At 38.1% G+C, this 27006-nt stretch overlaps 1 protein-coding gene across 1 annotated transcript; it reads left to right on the forward strand.

The window, feature by feature from the left end:
* Window positions 1–11522: 11522 nt before the first annotated feature.
* Window positions 11523–22733, forward strand: LOC308407997 (Fc receptor-like protein 5; the record flags this gene model as incomplete). Its single annotated transcript, XM_080900040.1, has 14 exons — window positions 11523–11586; window positions 12217–12486; window positions 14899–15165; window positions 16453–16716; window positions 16839–17117; window positions 17901–18161; window positions 18827–18925; window positions 19133–19261; window positions 19666–19716; window positions 19824–19886; window positions 19985–20044; window positions 20397–20459; window positions 20678–20740; window positions 20852–22733. 14 exons carry the CDS (start codon window positions 11523–11525, stop codon window positions 20857–20859), a joined length of 1941 nt encoding a protein of 646 aa, XP_080756166.1. The 3' UTR covers window positions 20860–22733.
* Window positions 22734–27006: the final 4273 nt, after the last annotated feature.

The raw sequence follows: 27006 nt of genomic DNA on the forward strand, positions 1-27006 counted from the left end.
AATGAAATGTATTTGACGAGCAGAAGAGTGTCACTCAGTAGTATAGTACAGTAGTTTCATTGAACTATCAAATAAACAGCTCTTTCTGGCCAGACACGTGGCAGCATGTTTGCTACAATTTTGTTTGTATTTAACAAAATAAAAATGTAGGCATAAGCGTACACATTCGTTTTCGACTGCAAGTGAAAATTGTTTTCTCTCCAAATGAATCTTTCACTGAACTAAAGTAGCCAATCCCTCAACGCGTTTGCCTCTGCCAGGTCCGTGGCTCCGAACCGTGGTAAAGGGACCTCTGGCTAATACGGGTTCTGTGTCGGGCTCGTAGCCAAAAACTAGCTTTACTTTGTTGTCTGGGTCAACTTTGCTTGCGAGAGACAGAGAGAGGCGTTGAAAGGCTGCTCCAACGGAGCTTATTGTTTAGGAGGAAAACACGAACACAGTGTACAGTCGAGTCTTAATAGCTTACTTACAACTGGACTCGTCAGACACTCTTCTTGGCTGCAGTGGTTATTTTTATATTTACATGCTTTCAGCTCCCGTTTCTGCTCAGTAGAAACTCCTACTTTTCGACTTTTGTTTTTCTCCCTCCCTCACACTCACACACCGTGAGTTTGAGACCCCTGCCATAAAGCATGAGAAAATATTTACTGTCCATTATCTAATGAAAGACCTTCATTTTACTATAAATACCACACTAATATATAAACTGTGCTTTAATTGTTATAGTTACTACTTAAAGTTATGAAACTGGAAAAAGAAATCTGATTCCACATCTTATAGAGAGTATGAAACTAGATTTCTTCTAAAACTCACATTAGTTCTGTGAATGCTGTGTTTACGGCAATGTTTCATTGTAGCGCTATATTTCCACAGTAAGGATTTAGTTTATAAAATTACTATGGCAACATTAGTAAAAATAAAGGCAAATGTTTAAGGAATATGTGTTATAACATATAAAAAACACTGGAATAATATATCAATAAGATACTGAACACAATAGAATAGAATAAAATAAAATAAAATACTATGTACAATCGAATAACATAGAATAGAGAGAAGATGGCTGGAAGAAGGTTCCGCATCTTCCGGGCAAGGACAGAGAGACTCAAGAGGAGCTTCTATCCCCAAGCCATCCGGGCCCTAAACACACACACCCGCCCTCTTACATCATCTATAATTGACTGAGACAGGACTCTCTTCCAGACACTAAACTAAGGCACAATGTACATTCCAAATTCCTTTAATTTTAAATATGTTTATATTGTCTATTCTGTAAAATAGTCAGATGTCTATTCATATTAATGTACAGAATTCACCTGCTTGCTGCTACTACTGCACATTCACCCAATGTATATACTATATATATATATATAATGTTCTTCCTCTACACCCCCCCACCCCCACAATTTTTGCACATGTCGAGGAGCGTGTCAGGCTACATTTCACTGTGTGTTATACTTGTATAACTATGCATGTGACAAATAAAGAACCTTGAACCTTGAATACAAATGCTATATACAGTACAATTGAGTATAATACAAAGCTGCCAGAAATGAGTATTGCACTTAGTGTTATTGCTATTGCACATGTGTGGATGTGTGTGTTTGATCAGTTGAAGTCTTTGTTGTGGAGTCTGACAGCAGCAGGAAGGAAACACCTGCGGAGTCTCTCTGTCCCACACCGTGGGTGCCGCAGCCGGCCACTGAAGGAGCTGCTCGGTGCTGTCAGAGTCTCCTGCATGTGGTGGGAGATGTTGTCCAACACGGATGACAGCTTAGCCACCATTCTCCTGTCACTCACCACCTCCACTGGGTCCAGAGGGCATCCTAGAACCTACACTCAACAAAAATATAAATGCAACACCTTTGTTACTGCTCCCATTCCCCATGGGATGGACGTAGAGACCTAAAATTCATTCCAGATACACAATATAACCATCCCTCCCAAACAGTGGTCACAAATCAGTCCAAATGTGTGGTAGTGGGCACATCTGCCATATTGAGATAATCCATCCCACCTCACAGGTGTGCCACATCAGGATGCTGATCTGACATCATGAGTAGTGCACAGGTGTACCTCAGACTGCCCACAACAAAAGGCCACCCTGGAATGTGCAGTTTTGTCTCACAGCAAAATGCCACAGATGCCACAAGCAATGAGGGAGCGTGCAATTGGCATGCTGACAGCAGGAATGTCAACCAGATCTGTCGCCCGTGCATTGAATGTTCATTTCTCAACCATAAGCCGTCTCCACAGGCGTTTCAGAGAATATGGCAGCACATCCAACCGGCCTCACAACCGCAGACCTCGTGTAACCACACCAGCCCAGGACCTCCACATCCAGCAGGTTCACCTCCAAGATCGTCTGAGACCAGCCACCCAGACAGCTGCTGGAACAATTGGTTTGCACAACCAAACAATTTCTGCACAAACTGTCAGAAACCGTCTCAGGGACGCTCAACTGCATGCCCGTCGTCCTCATCGGGGTCTTGACCTGACTCCAGCTCGTCGCCGTAACAGACTTGTGTGGGCAAATGCTCACATTCGATGGCGTCTGGCACGTTGGAGAGGTGTGCGCTTCACGGATGAATCATGGTTCACATTGTTCAGGGCAGATGGCAGCTGAGAATGTTCCAGTTCTTGCATGGCCAGCATACTCACCGGACATGTCACCCATTGAGCATGTTCGGGATGTGCTTGACCGGCGTATACGACAGCGTGTACCAGTTCCCACGAATATCCAACAACCTCGCACAGCCATTGAAGTGGAGTGGACCAACATTCCACAGGCCACAATTGACAATCTGATAGACTCCATGCGACGATGTGTTGCACTGCATGAGGCAAATGGTGGTCACACCAGATACTGACCGGTTCTGGGTCCCCAGACCCCCAATAGCGCAAAAAACTGCACATTCCAGGGTGGCCTTTTGTTGTGGGCAGTCTGAGGTACACCTGTGCACTACTCATGATGTCAGATCAGCATCCTGATGTGGCACACCTGTGAGGTGGGATGGATTATCTCAATATGGCAGATGTGCCCACTACCACACATTTGGACTGATTTGTGACCACTGTTTGGGAGGGATGGTTATATTGTGTATCTGGAATGAATTTTAGGTCTCTACGTCCATCCCATGGGGAATAGGAGCAGTAACAAAGGTGTTGCGTTTATATTTTTGTTGAGTGTAGCTGGCCCTTCTGATCAGCCTGTTCAGTCTCTTCCTGTCCCCAGGAAATGCTGAACAGTCTTAACAGTCTGGACTTCAGCACTAAGCAGGAGAGGAACTACCAGACCCCTGTCATCAACGAGTGCCCAGTGGAGAGAGTGGACAGCTTCAAATACCTCGGAGTTCACATCACGCAGGACCTGTCATGGTCCTGTCACATCAACACCGTGGTGAAAAATAGGCCTGTCAGCGTCTCTACCACCTCAGATGCTTGAGAGACTTCCAACTGCCCTCCAAGGTGCTCAGGAACTTTTACTCGTGCACCATAGAGAGCATCCTGACGGGAAACATCTTAACCTGGTTCGGGAACAGCACCATGCAAGACAGACGAGCTCTGGGTTGTGCGGTCAGCTGAGCGCACCATCCGCTCCGAGCTCCCTGACCTGCACTCAATCTACAGCAGGCGGTGCTGGACCAAGGCCAGGAAGATCGTGAAGGACCTCAGCCATCCCAACAACAGACTGTTCTCTCTGTTGAGGTCAGGAAAGCGATTCCGCTCCCTGAAGACCAACACAGAGAGACTGAGGAGGAGCTTCTTCCCGCAGGCGATACGGTCTCTCAATCACACCACCACATAGTACTGACCCACACATATGGTTCTTACACACACACTGGACTTTCTGGACATTGTTATCACTTAAATCACTTTAAGCATATTTGCACTGCACAAGACATAATGTGGATTGTACAACACTGGTCACTATATTCTTCATTTCCAGTTAATACTTGTACAGCTGCTGTTATTGTGTGTGTGTATATATATATTTATTTATTTATTTATATTTCTTCATACATTCTTATATAGTTCTATATTGTGTATTTTGTTGTACAGTTATTTTATTTTCAACTTTAATTTATATATTTTATCTTATTCTTTCCCAGTTAAATTTACCCTTCATTCTAATTTGTGTTGTACAGTTATTTCATTTTTAACCTTAATTTTTTATATTTTATTCCTATTTTATTCATAGCCCTTTCCTTTTTTTTTTCTCTTTAGGTCACGAGCAGTTGTCTAAGCATTTCACTGCATATCGTACTGTGTGTGACTGTGTACGTGACAAATAAAAATTTGAATTTGAATTTAACAAAGATGACCTGCAATTTCTCTTTAGCCTGATCCCTTTTTTCATACAGTTACTTTATAACCTTACTTCTCCAATTAAGAGACTATCTCTCCACAATGTTACATATTCCATCTGCACAGAGTAACTCACTCCGTGAGAAGATGGTGCAGTCCAATACCTTAAGCACATTACATGCACAACAGATTAGGGCCCTGCCAGATGAGAGAGCAGAGGGGCTATCTGTCTGCAAGATACAAGTCTGGCACTAGAGTCCTGCAACTGTAATGGAGTAACTGCTTTGGTTGGTCTGTAAGACGCCAGGCTTACTGTGGGGACGATGCTTTGTTGGCTGTTACTGAGATCCACCCAGCACCCACTCTCAAAGGAGTGACTGGCTGCTGTCAAGACTGCAGACTGTAGCTTCCTCTCAACCACAGCAAAAATGGCCCCTCCATAAGTACCCCCCTCTCTCCGGACACACACACACACACACACACACACACACACACACACACACACACACACACACACACACACACACACACACACCAAAACAAAAAACAGAGAGAAATTGAGAATACTGTGTGGCTTTTTTGGGGGGATCAATTAAAAATTTCAAAACGTTTTTAATTGATCCTGCTGTAATGTCTACATGTGTGTAGAGGACTGTTGGTGGTTACCGTCTGCTCTGCCACAGGCTTATTTTCGTCTGCTGATAGTTCAGGTCACCGAGAAAAGAGGAAATGCAGCCTGTGGTTTCAGTCTGAGGTCTTCTGTTTAGCAGATGACTTGTTTTATGTTATCAGCTAACAGCAGATAGTTAACAAGGAACTAAAATACATGTGACAGTGATAATTATTACTGTTATCGTAGTACAAACATATAAAAATGTGCCTTGCATACAAAAGTCAAACTGTAGTTCCAACTGTGGTATACATGCCGCTGTGTGAAAACAGGTAAAAGTGGAGCCATGGTGGTGATCACATACTAAAGAGAAACAATGTTTGTGTGCATCAAGAGAAACTGTGAAAGGTGGTTTCTCATGCTGAAAAGCAGCTGCCTTTATGAGTCTCTGTATGTAAATGTTGTAGCTGCTCATCCATCCACCCATCCATTCTCTTACAATTATCCTTGTCAGAGTTGTTTCTCTGTAGATGTGTAAATTATATAAAATTAGCCATATTTCTATCTTGTTGATGTGATTTTCTTTTTATTGAAACTCCAAACAGGCCAGTTTCTCTTCCCATATTAATAACTTATAAGACATAACTCTAAAGTATAATCAGTGGTTTGTAATCTGTCATGATTGCAGAGTTTAGGACACATATAGACACATGGAGACAGGCAGAGTAAACCAAAGGCAAACTGTTATTACAACTGGAGAAAAGTCCTTAAAGCAAAGTCCAACAGAAAAATCCACAGTATCCAGAACTCACAGAGGAGGTTAACAGACACTGAGACTGATAGGCTCGTAGCATAAACCTATTCGCTGGAACGTTCAAGACAATTCAACTACACAGCAAAAAGCATTGAACACCAAGCAGACAAAGTTCTTTATGTTTCTCGTGCACGGGAGAGAACTGGACAAACGCCGTTCCTTCACTTGACCCCAGTTGCTCTCGTCTGCTCCCTCTGCTCTTTTATTGAGGTTACATGAGTATGCATAGGTTCATTAACATATGAGTCTTACATAGATATACATTTAACCAGAGAGTACCGTGTGTGTGTGTGTGGTCAAGATGTGGCACTTAGACTAAAACAGATATACTTGTGTTTGCTATCCGGTTGTTCAGTCTGACGTCACTAGCCGTGTCTGGACCTAAACTCCGCTGCAGGTCCATATATCAAACGATCACTATGGCATTACTGAGAGTTGAAAAACTGTCTAAAGTCTTTCATCTTTAATAAAATGATCAGCGTTCTGCTCTACCAGGTGTAACAATTGAGTTTAACATCCAGGCATCCATGAAAACGGAATTTATGACATTTAACGGAGTTAGAAGTTAGCAGGGAGTTAGCTCGCTAGCTTCTATCTAAATACAATATAGCATGTCCTGACTGCAGGGTTTTGGAAACAAATTAAAACGTACAGCTCTGTTATCACTTCCAGCATAAATGAAGACAGAAAACTAAACAGCAGTGATGTTTGTAGGGTTACTGAAGTTGGGCTAGCTGGTATATAATGATGTGCTACGTGACCGCTAGCGACACAGCTATGTTAGCATAATATAAACAAGCTAATTTTTTTTCCACTCTATAAAAGTTAACGTGAGTGTTCTCGGTGGTCAGGAACAAATGTAATTGCATGGCAGGATGCTGTAAAAGGACCAAACTTCAGCCAGGACAACAACTGAGATAATCCATCCACAGTACGAGGTTAGTCATTCATATACTGCTGCATGGGCTGGGCTGTAGTTACATCCTAAGGTTTTAAAAACTGAGCTTAAATAAATGATTAGTGGTAATAAAAGCCGAGGGAGGTCAACAGTGATCACTGACTGTTTTAGGAGCTTTTTGAGATTAAATAGAAGAAAATACAAAACATTAAACATGTTAACAACACAAAAGCCATATTAAATGCAGACTACTTTAGGCCCGGAAGTAGGATTCGTCACGTCATCACTTAACAATCGGATACCATAAAACAATAAAAGAAGGTACGACCTCTTCTCGTGACCCCAGGATGTGAGTGTGTATGCCAGAACACAGACTGCTAAGGATCAAACCTCTACCAATATGCAATTGATTATAAAACTCTAAGCATAAATGAGTAAATATTTCTAAGCATAAATGACGATCAACCATATAAACCTAACAGAGACAAGGACTGATGGGAAGTAAAAACACGGCATACACATGAACATAATCAGGGGAACCAGGCACAGTTGGATAACAAGATGCAGGATGAAAATAATCAGAAAACTAGAGAGGAGAGGAAGTAAAACTAAACACAAGACAGTAGAGACAAGTAACTATCAAAATAAAACATGAAGTGAGAATGCTCGTAACCAAGTGCCTAAAAATACAGGCTCTTTGATAGGTTGTCTGTAGTGTGTAGACGCATCACTGGTTCATCCCTTTATTCACAGATCAGTGTTAAATGGCTTAAAACGTTGTAGGCAGTCCTGTGAAAATGGTCAGATACAAGGAACAGACTGAAAATGAGGGAAAATCAGAATCAGAACACTTTATTAATCCTTGAGGAAATTATGTGGTTTCAGTTGTTCCATGACAGTAAGAACAATAACTGACTAAACGAAAGTAAATAATACAATTTATTACAAAGTTACAAAATATAAGAAATTGGGTTTGTATTCATTTCATCACAGCAAACTTTGGTTTTGATGCTTCCAGAAGACTTTTGACAGAATGAAGCAGGAAGGCTGTGTTTGCACAACTGAAGTTTAAGGAAAAAGCACCAAACTGAGAACAAACTGGTTATCACCATCGTTTTGTAGCTGATGAAGTTTTGAATCTGAATGAGAAACTGACCCACACCGTGTGCTCATGTGGAAGAGACTTGTTAGTCAGCAGCTGTCCCCACCCTGAAACATACAGAACATCCTTGTCATTAAACATGATGCTGCATTCAGTAAGACCTGAAACCACAGTGACTGACACCATTAATGTGTCCACAGAGTGTTTGCTGCTGTTTTACATCACCTGAACATCAGGGTTGTTTTCTCATAGCTTCAATACAATCAGACTTCAACGAGAGGCTTCACCACCACCAGCCATTGTTTGGTTGTATTTAGTTTGTATTATTGTTTGGTATGAAGTTCAAATTAAGTGTGTTTAACCTTGGCTTTATTTTCACATTACGGTTCACTTCGCAATAAAGACAAATGATTGGTGGAAAACCTTGTGTGAAAATTTCTCTGTGGTATAACTGAAATGATGACATAGCTGCAGGCTCATCTGCACCATATCTGCACTTAAAAATAACAATGATCTCAGTTTTTCCATCAGCCTGCAGAAATAAAATGAGGAAGGACAGTTAAATATGTCCAGCCCACCAGATGACATCATGCTTTACCCCTGATAGCTGACAGCACAGGCAGATTATACGGATATAAAACTGACAGAATACAGAGCAACATGGCAGAAAGCTGGAATGAAAGCTTCTTTTTACTGTAAATACCACCTCAATAACGTATGAAATTTGATTTATTTAAAAAAAAAAAAACCCACAATAGCTTTATTGTAAATTTGGTAGTTAATGCAATATTTTACAGTACTTTGCATATTTCCTTTGTATGGAATCAGTTGTGTATAAATATATAAAAACACTTTGGGAATATTTATTACGATAGTGTTAGATATACAGTGTTTATTAGTAAGTCATGATATCGGGCTTCTGTTTTAGAATAAATTTGATAATTAATTTATTTCTGGTTTTAATAAATAATTAAAGATTTTAGTAAAATTGTAAACAAGGGCCATATGTTATTAATCTTTACACTTAAATCAGTCACTGCAGTATTTTTGATTAAGTATTCTACACATAATTGAATACTTTGGACAGAGGGGAGGATTTCAGCTCTGTAGATGAACACAGTACATATCTTTAAAGCGCTTTGGGGTCCATAGGGACTAAGTAAAGCGCTATACAAATACAGGCCATTTACCATAGCTGAGATAAGTATGACAATACCATTTTGTGATTCATGTGATTTAATTTTCCATATTGTGTAAGTCTTTCAAGTGTAATTTTATCAAATCATGGCCTTAATTTTCTGATTTTTGTTTTGTGTTTTGTGATTCTAAGTTACACAACAAGGGAGCACCTTCTTCCAAGTAAGAATTAGTGTTGCATCTTCAGATTTGGAAGAAGCCAAAGAGTAAAACACAGTACCTGCCTTTATCTCATCATTTACTGGATTTTTTGGGGAGTCTTTTTTTAGTCTAGGAAATAAAAAAAAGGAAAGAAAATCACATATATGGTCCATATGTGTGACAAGTAAAGCTGAAACCAGACCAGAACTTTGTTTTGTTGGGATTTGTGTTTATTGGTTTGTTTGTTTATTTTGCACTTTGAAATGTAACATGGTGCTGCTGAGACAGTAGGAGTGAACTTAGCTCACCACACAAGCCTGCCCTGCCTGTAGCAGCTGTGTGTGTGTGTGTTTTCAAACTTAAAGCTCCTTTTTGTAACAATTATACAACACACTGCCTTAACATTTGACTTTACAGAGACTATTTTGAGTACCTCTGAAGTGATTGTCGTATTAATCCTGTTAGCTCTGCTTTGTTTGTGTGAAGTTTTCCACTACATACGGCCTTAGTTTGTCAGGAATGTTTGTTCTGTTGAGCTATGTGGAAAACAAGAGTGTAATTATTATCTCTGAGTAACATATTATGCTTGGTGACAGCATTACATTTAATTAATTCGTGCACAAATAACATTAGATATGGTTGTATGGATTTTTTTTTATATATTATGATTCTGATTGGAATGTGAAATGTGAGACTCTCAGACTGTGATGTATTTATGGTGTGTTTAGAATAAATGAATGTGAATAAATAAAGATCTGGCATAACCAGATCGTTATTAACAGAGGACAACACACTACCTGTCGTCCATCTCATTATTCACCTGTTTTTTCAGGACCAGATTTAATCTGCTGACAGACCTTTAACTAGCGGCATGTTTTCTAGATACAAAACATTGTAAATGGAAACCACACACACACACACACACACACGCACGCACGCACGCACGCACGCACACACACACACACACACACGCATGCACTACGTTGCATTGAGTTTTCTAAACACATGTTGTTATCACAGTGTTTCATCTTTATTTGCAATCTGTTTGTTTTTTGTATTGTTATTAAATATTGAGTGAGATTATCAAGCTGTCTTCAGATGAGTGTTAGTGTTTTTCTTTGATCAAATCATAAACTTTACTATGAATTCAAATGTTCTCATTTTACTTTAGTTTGTGAGTCACACACGTCTTTAGAAGAACTACACAGTGAGTCACTTCCTGTGTTTGGGGTCACAACCAAACTTAAAAGTAGAATGTCAGCACATCGTGAGAACATTCACACATCTGTGCTGAGCTTAAAGAAACACTGTGACTGTAATACTGCCTGATGATATTTGAGCTAAAAGTGTGGAGGATGAAGTTCAACAACATAAGGATTACAACAGATTCATAACGATGGAGAAGATCTGTGGTCAAATAAAAATAAAAAAGGATGTCTGGAGGTACAGAACAACTTTTACAACCACAAGTCAGAACTGTGCTCCAATCTGGTCAATCTATGTCACCATGAATAAAGATGAATACACCAAAACACTTGCTGAAACGATGACTCCCAGTCTGCAGAAGAAGAAAACTCCAGCAGGATCCACAGGACACGACAACAACGACAAAACTATGACCTGCAACGTGTGTCGCTAAGCAACAGAGCACCTTTGTATATCACAGAGAAAGGTAGGAACACAAAACAGGACTGTGGTCAAAGCTACAGGAGCTGTTTGAGGTAGGTGTAAAAGGAAGGAAGCACAGAGAGGCGATAGAAGGAGGAGCTGAATATAAACTCTGGTCTTATCTACATTAAGTGCAGCTTCTCTTTGTTCTGCATTTATTATCAATGCAAAGTCGAACACTTTGAGATTAGATGCAGATCAGCGTGCGGGGCTGGACGTGAGGATGGGGCACTCTTTGCTCTGTTTGCTGGGGTTATTCTGTGAGTACAATACACACCTTTACTGTTTGAATGGCAGCGATGAAGGAAAATGTTTCTCACTGGTGACAATTACAGTGTATCACTGCTTTAACCTGTTTACCTGACAGCTTCAACACAGCAGACTAGTGACTGTTTAAACTGTTAGAGACACTGCTGCTGTTTGCATACATTACACATGTATACATTGCATACATGTGTACAGTATCTATTGATATATTATTCCAGTGTTTTTCTTTTTTCTAATTTTATATGTAACTTTGCACTGTCCACTGCTGTAACAAAACAAATTTCCCACGCGTGGGACTAATAAAGGTTATCTTATCTTATCTTACATTTACTGTCCACACTTTAAAAACATTGTTTAAGTTTTAAATTTATTTTTTTTTAGATTTCTTCATGTTTCCAGCCTGTCTGAGAGCTAATAAACACATAAATTAGGTGATGAGCAATAACTCTGCCATCTGAAGATTTACCTTTTAAAAAGCCTCAGTTTATATATTTATTGTGATTTTGTCAGTTGTATAATGTCTGATGATGCTTCATTCTTTATTTTAGTGCTCGGTACAGTCAGACATGGAAACACTGAAGGTGAGAAACTGTTTTTTTCTTCTTGTGTTGCTCTAAATGACGTCCTCTGTGTTATATTTTGTATCATAAACCAAACATTTCATTGAGATTATTGGTTAAAATGTTAATATAACCATGTTAAGTGTGTGAGCAATCAAGCACACACCCACGATACAAACTGTATATTTACTGAAGAGCTGTGGCTTCATACATGTGGATTTTCTTTTCATTTTTATCTGATCTGAAAATATCAGATAGTGCAGATAGTGTGTGTACTGCAGATTATCTCACTGAGTGATGCTGTTGGATCGTATGCTGGATTATATGTGTATATATATATATATATATATGGATTACATATTGGAGTTGTACAAATGCTAATTATCAAAAGCTCCACACTGATGACAAATTAAAGGAAAAACCAACATGAACATGGTAACCAAATGCTGCTCTGAGCTCAGCATAGAGTTTGTTACCTTCATCCCTCATTTGGTGTTTTGATTAGAAGCTGTTTAACACGTCACTCCAAAGTCTCTGTAGATGTTCAGTGTGTTGAATTGTGTGGCTGCAAAAGATGATTCACATTATTTAAGTTTGCTTCAAACATTCAGAGCAACAATTTTATTCTTTTGATCTTTTCCTAAATTACAGACCTTGGAGTGAAGGCCACTCTGACAGCAGACAGATTAACTATACCAGCAGGGGGCAGTGTGACACTGACCTGTGATGTGAAACACTCTGCTGACTTTGAATATGAGTGGTTCAGAGAACCCCGTTTTAACTCTGAGAAGACCACAGTAGCTGGTGAATCAAAGAGAGAACTGGTGACCTCTGACGCCGGCATCCACAGCTGCAGGGGACGTATAAAAGGGACAAATTCAGTCACAGAAGAAAGTAACTCTGTCACCATTCAGGAAACTGGTGAGTTTAAAATTTTAATCTGGAATAAAACAGCTTGAATTATCCAAAGTTTCTCCATTTCTAAATATGTGAAACCTCTTAATGCAGAGTTTGTGACCTTTGATTGTCACTGAAAATGTAGTGCTATGTTTTATATTTAATTACTGGATAAATTATTAAACCTAATACAGCTGATTAAAGTTATTGACCTGAACTGCAGAAAAGAAAACATCAAACTTCTTCATCCTGTCATGTGATGAAAGATGAGGACCTAAATGCACAGGAGGGTGAGACTGGCAACACTGAAGGAAAAAATTAAACTCTAAGACTAAATTATAAGAAGAACTAAAGGTGCCTCAAAATACTCAAGAATAAATTAGATCAATAAACAAAAGTACAAACACGAACAAACAAAGAATTTAACCTCTAAAAATTCAGAAACACAAAGTCAGACCCGGGATCATGACACACTCCAGATTTCTACATCCATGTTTGATGTTTTGATGGAACAAATTGAAATTACAAGCTCACTAATATGTAGCTCCACTAACTTTCAGTTTTGTTGTGATATTTTTTTTTACTTCATTTACATGAAATACTTTCACTTTTTTTTCATTTCTATTTATTTCTTAATTACAGGACATGGAATGAAGATCACTGCAACAGCAGACAGCACAACCATACCAGCAGGGGGCAGTGTGACACTGACCTGTGATGTGAAACACTCTGCTGACTTAAAATATGAGTGGGTCAGAGAAACCTCATCTGCAGTGAAGTCCACAGAAGCTGTTGGATCAGATAAAGTGATCAGGATCTCTAAAGGAGGAAAATACCAATGCAGAGGATGGAGAACATACCCAACTTCACTCATAGCACAAAGTGATCCAGTCATCATTCAGGAAACTGGTGAGTTTAAACATTTAATCTGAAAGTAATTATGGACCTGTCAAGCATCTAATAAGGGCTAATAAAACTGTTATAATTTTATGATATAATAATAATAATAATAAAAATAATAATAATAATAATAATAATAATAATAATAATAATAATACATAACCAGTTAGAAAATAAATGTATGGCTCAGTCATTCCTAAGCATGTTTTTATGTCACTAAAAAAACCAAATTTAATATTATATTTATTTGTATTTGAAAATCATAACTGAACACTGAGTGGGACAGACTTTGTGACTTGTCCTTACAACAGAAAGGTAACAATGACGGCTCGGAGATGCAGGCTTCACCAGAAGTCTGCATTTAATTTTATTTATACATGTTTAAATGGTAAAAACTGAGACTTAGACATTCTTCTCTGTGGGAGTCTGACCGCCCAGAGCGAGTGAACAGAAATTCTCACCTGCTCGACTTTCAGTGACCTGGAGCTCCTCCTCTGTGCAAATCAAAGCTATAATAACGGATGATGCACGTATGCAGCGTCCAAACACCTCCCATTGTGGCTCTGTAGACATACGTGTGACCTAGAAGCACGGCTACAGTCATTGACATCATCATGACCTGTGAAGCATTAATTACACATGAAATGTGTGAACCATCAATGCTCCTAACTTTTTAAAGATGATCTTTTCAGGCCTTTTAGCTTTTATTGGATAGAGACAATGTAGATAGACAGGAAAGCCGAGTGAGAGAATAGAAATGAAGAAAGGGGTGCGTGCTGGGACTCGAACCTGGCCAGACTGCTCACCTACTGAGCTGAACTGGTACCAATGTGTTTGAATTATTAATGATATACTGGTTCTGGAATAAAAATACAAACAGAGTTTTGTTATGTTTGTCACGGACTACGGCCCTTTGGTGTTAAATTCTGATTAACATACTAAATATGAACACGCACACACACACACACACACACACACACACACACACACACACACACACACACACACACACACACACACACACACACACACACACACACACATTAAAAAAAAGTGTTCATAATTGACCCAAACATTCAATTTGTGACATCCTCAGTCCTCCAGACTCCTCTCTCCCAGCTGATCCACAAACCACACGCGCACACACAGCTCAACATTATTTTATATGTAGATGGAAATAACAGTGAATGATGTTTTTGATGATGCAGTGTTTGCTCACTTTTCCTTTTTACTGGAAATCACTCCATCCTCTTTTATATGTTTGAATCAGAGGATAAATGCTTGAAATGACTTCAGCTGTTTTAAAATTATTGATCTGAACAGAAAAGTGAACATAAAACATTTGTTCCAGATTTCTGCATCTGATTTTATTCTGTTAGGATTTCAAACTGCAAACTTCTCACTCTGGTTAATCAGCCTTTTCTTAGAAATTTTTTTTTTTTCCATCATCCAGCAGGACGAGTTTCAGCTACAGAAATTATGAAAATGTTAATTAATTCCTTTTGTGTCCTAACTGAGGAATTTTGCTGTGGAAAGTTTCCAACAGGATCGATGTGAAGCTGCAGCACAGCTGGTCTCAGATATTCACTGGTGAGACAATCACTCTCAGATGTGAGATTCAGGGAGGTGAAGGAAAGGTGTGGAAATATGAATGGACAGCACCCAACACAAACAGCCCTCCAACATCCAGTGAATACAGGATCAGCAGAGTTTCAGTGTCCCACAGTGGAGACTACAGATGTCGGGGTAGCAGTGACTATCTCTTAACAGGATGGAGTGATGCCTTCAGACTGACAGTTTCATGTGAGTTGGTCTATGAATCAAACTGAAGTTTCCTTTTATAAACTCAACATCAAGAAACAATTCAGACCCTCCAAGAAACTCACTGTGCAAACAGACACACAGCTGAGTCCACTGTGACAATGATTCATTTAAAGGGGAATATAAAGAGATGACAGTTTTAAGGAAAAAATAACAAATCAGGTGCGTCTGTTGTGTAGTTTTGAGCTAAGACAGATCGCCTGTGTGAGATTATAACCTTGTGTTTGGTGCCAGTCAGAGTCAGAGTCACACTGAGAGCAGAAAGCACAATCACAGCAGTGATACCAGCAGTTCTTCAGTCTGTTTGTCTTTCAGTGAGGTCACATTAAAAGCACCAGGACACAGTTTATGAAATTTGGGGGATCAAGGCCAAAGAAAGAAGCCATTTCATTTCACTGTGTGTAGCCGGTCTGGCCTCACACTGTTGCTGCAAACTGTGTTGTGTCAACGAGGAGATGAGTCAGCTGTTGCTTTGCCTGCTGAGTTTATTCTCCAACACTGTTTAAATAAAAATCAATTCAGTTCAGCAACTTTATGTGATTGGGCTTCTACACGCACAGCTTTAAAAGAAACAGTGTCTTTGAATACAGCAACCAAGATTTGAACCATTTTAGCACTTTTACTGTGCTTAACCTCTGTAACAGGATCATTAGCATAATCTCATCTCTCCCCAGCAGGGCCTCCTTCAAAACTACAGGAAGTGACACGTGTGGGAAGGTCACAAAGAAAATTAAAGCTTTCAAATATAAAATAAATAAATAAATAACTAGATACATATGTATGACTTGGGTATAAAAATAATGACAAAACCAAATAACAGAGGATGGATTCTCTGTGAAATATAAATAAATGTCTTCTGCACGTCTTACATGTGGATGCAGGTCATAGAAGCCGAACCAAAGAGCAGAAAATGGCCTCAGTTCATTACAGACACATTACCACAGTAATCTTTCTCATTACAAAGTTTTCCTCTCAGGAAGCACTCAGGCGGACGGAAAACAAATATTTTATGTCTAATGTATCACATTCTCCAGTCTTCAGTGTTTGGTTCATCCTTCAATGTTGTGTCTAAACAATGCCACAGTTTGATACCTCAGACAAAAAGGCTCTAAGTGGCTAAATACAATAATATAAGTAGAGCAAATCCATTTACCCAGAGTCACTGACTGAAAATCTTCAGATCTGTTTTGGTATAATTGATTGTTTTTATGCATTTTTAATGAATCATCTGCATATTTATATAATTTTCCTCCTTTTTCATAACAGCAGATAAACCCAGGGCCACACTGACAGCAGGAACAACAATCATACCAGTAGGGGGCAGTGTGACACTGACCTGCTCTGTGCAGAGCTCTGATGGATGGAAATATGAGTGGTTCAGACGAACCCAAAGAACCTCTGAAGTTCAAATCAGAGATCAACAAAACAGAGATATCAGAGTATCTGAAGGAGGAATCTACAGCTGCAGAGGAACAAGAGGAAACCCAGTTTACTACACTGATAGAAATGATGATGTCACCATTGAGATAACCTGTGAGTTCAGTCATTTAGTTTGAAATATACATTCACTCATGATTATCAAACATACAATGTGAAGTTTTCTGTGTTGATTTCATGTTTCTGTTTGTATCTCAACTGTTAATATGTGTGAACAGTTTCCAGTAAAGTTGTTGTAAAACAACAACTTTACTGGCCTCAGATATTCAGAGGTGAGACGATCACTCTGACATGTGAGGTGCAGGAAGGAGGTGAAACCACTGAGTGGGAGTATGAATGGAGAGGACCCAGGACACCCACACAGTGGACACACAATAATGATGTGACATTCAGAGTGTCTGAGTCCAGCAGTGGAGACTACATGTGTAAGAGTCGACGCAGAGATGACTCATATTCTTCAACAGAGTGGAGTGAAGCCTTCACATTGTCAGCATCAAGTAAGTCATGTTTGTTGTGTGATCTCCATTTGACAAATGTCATAATGGTCAGCACAGGATGAATTCAATGGTCTACAAAGCATGTTACATTGTTGGTCAGACAAAGAGCTGCAGCTGATAGTAGCCTCATTGTAGACAGTTTGTCACCACTTTGTGTCACGAACTTTCAGCTGGTATAGAGACGCCAATGCTGACCTGCTGCTCCATCACCTGAGGACAATAATGATATAAACAGGATAAATAAATAATATATTCAAACAAATAACAATTGATCTACAATTTCTATAAAAAGAATAAAAGTAATTCTGAACTATCATCTGATCAAATAAATAAACACACACAGACATACCACCAAAAATAGTGGTACTGTTTCTATGATTAACAGTCTCATAACTCTGAGTCACTGCCACTCACCTTTAGCAGGAGGCTGATTGAGATTGATCCCTTTAAACTCCCAGGTCCTAAAGACGGACCAGCTTATTAATCAATCTTCAAGTACTTTTTAAATACAGCAAAGAAAATATAAAACTTTCACAGCTTTGATCAAAACGATTGTACAATTTGTATCTCTTCAAGATCACCAAGATTTGTTGATGTTCACCATTTACATCTAGTTATTTAAACGGTTTTGATTCAGTCACATGCAGCACACAGGACTGACAGCGCACAATCTGCTTTGAGGTAGCAGCCAAGAAAGATGTAGTTTGTGTCTATGAACAGTGAACATCCGTATGTACACGATTCAGTCATTGACTTTTGTTCTTTTTCTAAACTGAACTGCAGATAAACCAAAGGCCAAACTGAGAGCTGATAACACAGCTGTTCCAGTAGGGGGCAGTGTGACCCTGACCTGCTCTGTGAACCCATCATCATCATCTGGATGGAAATACTACTGGTACAGAAATAATACCACAGTGGATGTTGTCCCCACATCAAATGGACAAATCAGTGTCTCACAGGAAGGACTCTACAGGTGCAGAGGAGGAAGAGGAAACCCAGTTTACTACACAGAGGACAGCCAAGAAATTCAGATTAACACAACTGGTGAGTTTGGATTCAGCAACAATATTGAATAGATTGATGATTGAGGATTACTATGAAGGTCAAACAGCATTATATCTCATGGTAACCTCTTTGGCATTGTAATAATGATCTTATTGGAAATGGTTGAATATGAATAGTCATGTAAAATGTGGAGTCTAGAGAATCAGTGTCAGGAATGTGATCCAAGGAGGGGAGACTAGGTGGGATTGTGAATGTGAAACAATCATTTTCAGCAAATCTCCAAATCAACATAAATTCACAATTAGTTCTGTAACAACTCTACAAGTAACACTGCAAGTAGTATAGAACAGGAGTCACAACATGAAACCACAGAGCAGAGTCATGCTGACAGTTTCTGACAGGAAACAGAAAATCTCAATGTAAACATCAGTTTTTGTTTCTTTATATTAAGATTTGACTGTTTGACATGTTTATATAGTAAAAGTTTGTAACGCAGATTTACTGAAGTCAACATTTAAGAGGAAATTTAAGAGACTTGTGTTTATGTGTTCATTGTGGGGAGTCAAGTCATTTAAACACAGCAGGAGTTGACTCAAAGTGGTTTCAAGTCAAGGAAAATCGATGAACTGGATTTATTATAAAATTATCTTATAAAATATCAAATATAATTAAACTTTATTATTTGTTGTCACTATCTTTGGCAGAATTTTCATCTCCTGTGTGGTTGATTGTTGGACTGGTTTGTGGAGTCTCTCTCATTATTATTCTCCTGCTCTTGTTGTATCGCTGCAGACAGTCCAAGTGTAAGAGCCTCTTCTTTTCATGCTGTATTAGAGAGTTTATTTACTACACACACTTTAATTATTCATACATATACATGTATTCTGATCTCATGACACAAAATAAAAATTTACATGACAAACATGTGTAATAACATTTGTCTCTTTCACAGATTCCTGCTTCACCAGGTTGGTAAAATACTTTTTATTATTATTTTAAACAAACATCAGTTACTTTTGAGTTTATTGTGTTTATTTCCTGTTTCAGGTCGATCCAGTCTGAGAGTCACAGTCCGGGCTCCTCCACAAATCATGGAGTCAACCAGAATGAAACTCATGAATACAACTCTGTTCATCCTGGTCAGCACTTAAACCGATCTTTATTATCATTATTAATATTGACTTTTCATTCAGTCTCCATTAACAGGAACATTTCTTAGGTTCAGTTTGTGTTCAGCAGCTTTAAAGAACATTTATAAAAATCCAGCTGGACAAACAACCAAATAACCAACTGACTACATGCACAAAAGATCAGAAACAAACAGGATTTTACAACCTGATTGTATCTTTAACTCGACTGAAAGAATCCACAAATGTTATTGTTTCATATCAGAGCAACACAAACAGTAACACCATGATGGGTTCATGCTCTGAAAATATCTGACAGTCCTGGATTTGACTTAACCACAACTAATGAAAATCTTTCTTTGACTGATGACATTAAAATGAAACTCTGACTCTGGTTTCTTTTCATTTTCATGAAGGTGATGCTAACCTCTATGAATCCATCACACCAGTGGAAGACACTGGAACTGGTACAGTTCATATTTAGAAAAGCTCAGAGCAGCTAGAGATGCAAGAAGCTTCTGATTTAAGGAGACTAACTGCATGTGATGTGTTTATAAACATTTTTACATTTCAGGTACAGATGAACCGCGAGACGTCACATACTCTCTTATTACACTTCAAAACTTTGGAAAGAAGAGTGAGTACACAAAACACACAGTGTAGAAAAAAGCCTGGAAAGTTTTTACAATATTTAAAATGTTTTCATTATTTTCATTAATCTGATCATCTTCACAGAGAAGCATCATAAACCAGAGCAGAGTGCTGTTTACTCTGAGGTGAAGACGGGAGCTGCAGGTACAGTCACAACAGTCTCATTCAGTGTTTGTACTTGAACGTGTCATCACATCATTATATTGCAGGTAATTATAGGTCAACATGGAGTTTAGTTATTCACTGACCAAGCTTAGCTACTACATACGACCACTACACATCAGCAGACTGAATCTTATACACATCGAGGGCCGTTCAGAGTTTAGTGTAAGTTTGTCTGCTTCATATACAGAATGATATTGTTATTGTACAGTATGGTATTGTCCATCTATATGTCCCCAATCTAAACAGTTTCTCTCATGTTTTTACTCTGTAATGTTCTTGTCATCATATCTGTGCTGAACAAATGTGTGCTGAGCTCTGACGTCTCTTTTAGAGGACAGTCTGATGTATGCTGAGGTCAAACAGCCCAAAAAAGAAAAAGCCAAGAAAAACAAAGGTGAGCAAAGTCTGCCATCATCTCCACTGAATATTGTTCATCATGTTTATCTGCTCTTACAATGTAAATCTGTTTATTTTAATATTTATATTTATGTATTCACAAGTATTCATTACTTGGATTATAAAATCTATCTTACTCTTTACATTAGTGGAGACGTCAAGTTTCCTCCTGGTTAATGATATTATTGTTTTCAATGATCTTCTCTTCATTCACAGGAACATCAAGTCCTGCAGCTGATGCAGCAGTTTATTCTGAAGTCACATCAGGAAGCTCTCTCAGTAATTCTGCTGCCATGCAGGCTGATTTATTCTTCACATTATTAAATGTCTTCAGCTCATAATATCTTTACATGTTGGAAATCACTTTGTCTCTTTGTGCTTGTCTTACAGGTCAGTGAGGAGAGCTGTAGCAGCAAAGCCAAGAAGAAGCTTTTTATGAAGCCACTCTTGCTCCTCTGCTGCCCAAATATCAGACATGCTCAGCTTTATGTACAGTTACAATATTACATCATAATATCATATAATTCAGTATAAACCAAATGGAGGTGTATTCATATTCAATATTCATGCTCTTTATCTTCGGTTACTTTTATAAAAAAATTGTAATAAACCTTGACTGTATCTAACATGTTCCAACAGCAGTGAGAAATATGTGATGTTTAGTATCTGACAGCACAATTTACAGTCAGTGTTTGCAGTGTAAATACTGATATGGGCACCAACAAATACTTTAACTGTATTTGTTTACATTATATAAATACGAATTATATCATAGGCAGTGAATACATTTGAATGTATTTCATGTATATTTTTGTGTTTCTGATCATTTTTTGCATCTTTTAGTTAGAAGGTAGAAATAAAATCTTTTTACATTTGAACATTTTATATTTATTTTTGATTTTTGTTTCCTGTATGAAATTATCCACAAAATAATCAGATCATCTCTCTATATGCTGATAGTTAAATGAAAAGATAACTTGTACATGGGCTAAATCTCATATGACAGATTGCATGGAGACAGAACATCACAGAGAATTAAAGCTCTGCATCAATCACGGTCAGCACAACTCAGAGAAGTAGCAGTATTATAATTCATTAATATGACACAAACATCAGAGCTAAAAATCCAAACGGTTCTGTCGAAAACAAGACAGAAACAAAACGTCTCTTTGACCCTGCAGAGTCTGATTGTTTAGTCACAGTGAGGAGGAGGCACAGGTCAGTCAGGTGTAAACTTAACCAGCTGGGTTGAGCCTGGTTGGCATTTTTCTGCAAAATCAGCATGACGGTGATAAACAGTGCTGATCATATCCTGTAATACAGGGTGACCATAATTTGATTTCCAAAAAAGAGGACACTTGTGCCAGTCATGAAGAACCTTTATAATACTGTTTACATGAAGAAAACATATTTAAACAATAACATCTCTGTGCAGTTAATGAATGGTGAAATAAAAAATGTCATATAGTCTTTTACAAGTCAACAAGTGGTCACCGTACTCTAATAGCTCAGCTGTGCTGTAGATGGGTTTCCCTCTTCACTATCAATCATGTCTTTGTCCTATAAAGTGGGAGAGCAACTACAACTACACTGGTGACTTTTCATTTTGTCCTGTTACCATTTGTAACTAATTTGTTGACTTTATGTCATTTTAGTTTCTAATAAAATGTCATGCAGTCCTGTGTTCCCTGATTTAATTAAATCTGTGAATTAGGATGCAGAAGCAGAAAGTTTAGAGGTTTTATTGCAGGGTTAATAAATGGTGGTGTGAGAGAAATTCTGCACAGACTCTGAGTCTGAAAGACGAACAGTGTTTGGAGTCTGCTGTTACCATCACAGCTGTGTAGGTGGCAGTAATACAACTTTATGCTGGTTCTCAGCTACTAATGAAAAAGAAGTGAGCTTCTTACAGCTCTTCATAACTTACTGTTATTATTGTATTTTTATTTTATCTGATCAGCAATAATTCAGGTCGTTAAAGTGTTTGAAATGTTATTAGTGTTATTGCTCATTATTATTACTGTGATTAGTGTAATGGCTTTAGGACCCAGGGGATCAAACAGAGGGTATAAAAAAGGAAGTAGCAGCAGGTGCTCTTCTTCTTCTTCTCTCCTTTGTTCTGGTGTGAGGCTGTGGACTGTGGTGTTTGTGGGATGCTGCAAAGTTTTGGAGTGTGAACAGAGTGTGCTGAGGAGATCGTGTCACCATATAAGTGATCGTACTGCCCTTTAGCAGAGATTCAAGGTATAGACTGAATGTTTTCAAGTTATCTTTCTTTAAGCCTTTAAAATAGATTAATTTAAATTAATCTTTAAATTACCAGTTAAAATATTATCCTACAGGATCGAGGCCTCAGTGCTCCGGTGTTTTTGATTATTATATTAGTGTATTTTTGTTTATTTGATCAGCAATAATTCAGTTTATTATGTGTTTGAAATAAATTGAATGACTGAATCACAGCTGAAAGTGTTTTTTGTTCTTGTTGTTTTATGCATTTACTCTGAGTGTGTGATTATTGTGCTGCTGTTACAGTCTTTCTGTTTTACTTCTCAGCACTGCCATCATGTGTCTGAATACACAGCGTACAGTCAAACTCAACAACCTCAGTTAAAGATTTGCTAACATTTAAAGCTGTTGAGCACCAGTGCAGGTTATTTTTGACCTGTGTTTGTGTTTTTGAATAAATCTCTTGAAGTTTTTGCAAATTAAAAATGTTGTATATTTCTGATGGATGTAAAACTTTTAAAACACTGAAAGAAATTTTAAATAAATTCAGATCTGCAAAGAAATGCATTGATTATGTTTTATTCAAGAATCAATATCAAACAGTATCACAAGATCAAACTGCAAAGAATAACGTCTTTACTCTTCTGAGCAGCTTACATGTGTGTGAAAGACTGTTGGTGGTCACCATCTTTTCTGCCACAGGCTTATTTTTATCCACTGACAGGCCTCATGGTTTCTGGTTGGGTCACCATGAACAGAGGAAATGCAGCCTGTGGTTTCAGCCTCAAGTCTTCAGTGTAGCTGATGTTTAGTTTTATGTTATCAGCTCACAGCAAAGAGTTAACAAGGAGCACAGACAAAGAGCACAGTATGAATTTCACTTTGACCTCTGTGTGCATGACACATGTTTACATGATGTGCCTGTACTGGAATAACAGTAATGACAATCAAATATTCAGTTATCTTTATAAAATAGTGCCTCTTCTTCATCATTTTTCATTAATCAATGTAATAAATCCGTAAATCAAACAATCATTTGCACCAAAGTTAATTTATTCAAAGCTAATAATTTAAAACAAAATGAAATTTCTTCATATTTTTGTTCATTTTTTGCACTTTAAGAAAAGTTTTTTCTTTAAAGTGTGAATATTTCTGTAACTGTTGGTGGCCTCATAGCTGCAGGCTTATCTGCACCATCTCTGCACTTAAACATTACAGTGACTTCATTATTTCCATCAGCCTGCAGAACTAAAATGAGGAACAATTGAAGCTAAATATGAGCTGCCTTCCAGATCACATGCTTTAGCTCTGACAGCACAGACAGATGATGAGGAGACTGTGAGACGTTAAACAGGCAGAATACAGAGCTCAGAGTTTTACACGTTCTGGTTTGTTGTCTTTCACACTCCTTAAAACGTGAGAGAATGTTTACTGATCTTCATTTTACTATAAATAACACCTCAGTGTGTAAATTGCCTTGATTGCTAATTTACTGTTAATAGTTAATATTTATTATTATTATCTGAAAAAGAAAACCATAAGAATCTAAAATCTAAAACAAGATGCTAAAACAGGGCCAACTTTCTCTAAATGTAATCACACAGAGCTCAGATGAGTAGAGAGTGAACAGGCAGGTGTGTGTTTGCACAGCAGGTGTGTGTTTGCACAACTGAAGGTTTGCAGGTTGAACACTGGAGAAGATCAGAGACAGAAGAAGACTGGATTAAGTGGATAAACTACAAGGGTGATTCTCTGCAGTCAGGCTAGTTTCCTCAGTGTGCTGTAACTCAGTGAGTGGATGAACAGTCGGTCCTTTTATGTGCAGCTATTTGAGGATGGAGAACAAATGTGCCAACCTGAGCTGATTGGAGCAGGTGAGGAAGATGACTAACACATCCCACTGACAAGGAAGAGCTGTGGAGCTGTGACAGACTGTGGCAACATCAATGAAAAAAGGCAGAAATCTAATAATTATTTTATTACAGTCCTGATATCAGACCTCTGTTTATTTGTTTATTAGAAGCTCAGATATTAATCCTCTAAAGCCTGAATCATAAATAAAATGAAAACTTTTTAAAAGCTGGTGTGTTTATTTGAACCTTCTAAAAAATAAATATTTTTCACATGAGGTGGAAAAAATCTTTTTTAGCTGCATCTGGCATTTTTTGTACAATTTGTTTCTCAGTTTATCTTCAAATAAAAACATTAAAGTTTCTTTTTAACACATTAAACTTTGAGTTTCCTTTCAAAATGTTCAAAAATCTTTTAGAAAACTGGTGAAAATATCTTTGAGGAATCGTTGAAGGCTCGTTGACTGATGTCAGCCATGTTGGATGTCTCAGCTCAGGGCTCTGCATGAGTTGCTGATCCCCGCTGGTTAATCTGTGCACTGCATGTGTGTCTGTAGACATCAGGTTCTTTAACGTGAGCAGAAAAGGCCAAGCAACAAACTTTGTTAAAGAGGATGAAAAGAAACTTGATGAATGTTGGTCGGATATTCTTCTGTCAGAGGAGACAAAGATAAATTTGTTCACATTCAGTCAGACAGATCAGTGAGTCTGTAGTTGTGATACTGAAGGGTGGAGGCAGGACACGACAACAAAGATAAAACTATGACCTGCAAAGTGTGTCAGTAACTAAGCAACAGAGCACCTTTGTATATCACAGAGAAAGGTAGGAACACTAAACAGGAAAGAAACTTAAATGTTTGCAGTGGACAGGAAATGTGAACACGTCACACAACTGCTGTGGTCAAAGCTACAGGAGCTGTTTGAGGTTGGTGTAAAAGGAAGGAAGCACAGAGAGGCGATAGAAGAAGGAGCTGAATATAAACTCTGGTCTTATCTACATGAAGTGCAGCTTCTCTTTATTAAGGCAAAGTCGAAACCTTTGAGATTAGATGCAGATCAGCGTGCAGGGCTGGACGTGAGGATGGGGCACTCTTTGCTCTGTTTGCTGGGGTTATTCTGTGAGTACAATACACACCTTTACTGTTTGAATGGCAGTGATGAAGGAAAATGTTTCTCACTAGTGACAATTACAGTGTATGACTGCTTTAACCTGTTTACCTGACAGCTTCAACACAGCAGACTAGATTTTTTTTCATGTTTCCAGCCTGTTTCACAGCTAATAGAAACACATATATTTGGTGATGAGTAATAACTGTGCCATGTGAAGATTTAAAAAAAAAACTCAGTTTATATATTTATTGTGATTTTGTCAGTTGTATAATGTCTGATGATGTTTCATTCATTATTTTAGTGCTCGGTACAGTCAGACATGGAAACACTGAAGGTGAGAAACTGTTTTCTTCTTCTTGTGTTGCTCTAAATGACGTCCTCTGTGTTATATTTTGTATCATGAACCAAACATTTCATTGATTTATTGGTTAAAATGTTAATATAACCATGTTAACTGTGTGAGCAATCAAACACACACCCACGATACAAACTGTACATTTACTGAAGAGCTGTGGCTTCATACATGTGGATTTTCTTTTCATGTTTATCTGATCTGAAAACATCAACAGTGTGTGTAGTGCAGATTATCTCACTGAGTTTTGCTGTTCTTCACATCACACTGACCTGTGATGTGAAGAACTCTGCTGACTTTGAATATGACTGGTTCAGAGAACCCAGTGTTTACTCTAACCAGAAGACCAAAGTAGCTGGTGAATCAAAGGGAGAACTTGTGACCTCTAAAGGCGGCATCTACGCCTGCAGAGGACGTATAAAAGGGACAAATTTACTCACAGTAGAAAGTGATCCAGTCATCATTCAGGAAACTGGTGAGTTTAAAAATGTCATAAGAAATAAAACAACATGGATTCCCCAAAGTTTGGAGATCAGAGGGGGATAATATTATGACAAAAACTTATGTTACAAAGTGATTTACGGCCCCAACCTGCCAAGTTATTTCTGAATATATAAAGTGTTATAAAGTTAAAAAATAATAAACAATAATGGGGTTATAATATTTGATAATACTGTTTTTATTTTTAATGATAATATGTTAATCAGTCAGAAATTAAATGTGTGGCTCAGTCATTCATAAACGTGTTTTGTGATTTGGCCCCTGATGCTCCAGTTGTCACGGTTCAGCATTTTGAGTCTCGTGTGTTTTGGTATTTTATAATATGTTTTATGTTCTGAGTCCTTTGCTGTTTTGATTATTGTAGTTATTATTATTATTATTATTACCCCAGGATCAGTTATGGCTGTTACGGTTTTAGTTCTTAGGTTTTGTTTTCATGTTCATGTTGTGTTTACTCTGTGCATTTCTGTCCCACGTTTCAGGTCTCTATGTTCTGTCTCAGTCTC

The sequence above is a fragment of the Rhamphochromis sp. 'chilingali' genome (assembly GCF_963969265.1).
Source record: "Rhamphochromis sp. 'chilingali' genome assembly, chromosome: 1".
Classification (NCBI taxonomy): Eukaryota; Metazoa; Chordata; class Actinopteri; order Cichliformes; family Cichlidae; genus Rhamphochromis; species Rhamphochromis sp. 'chilingali'.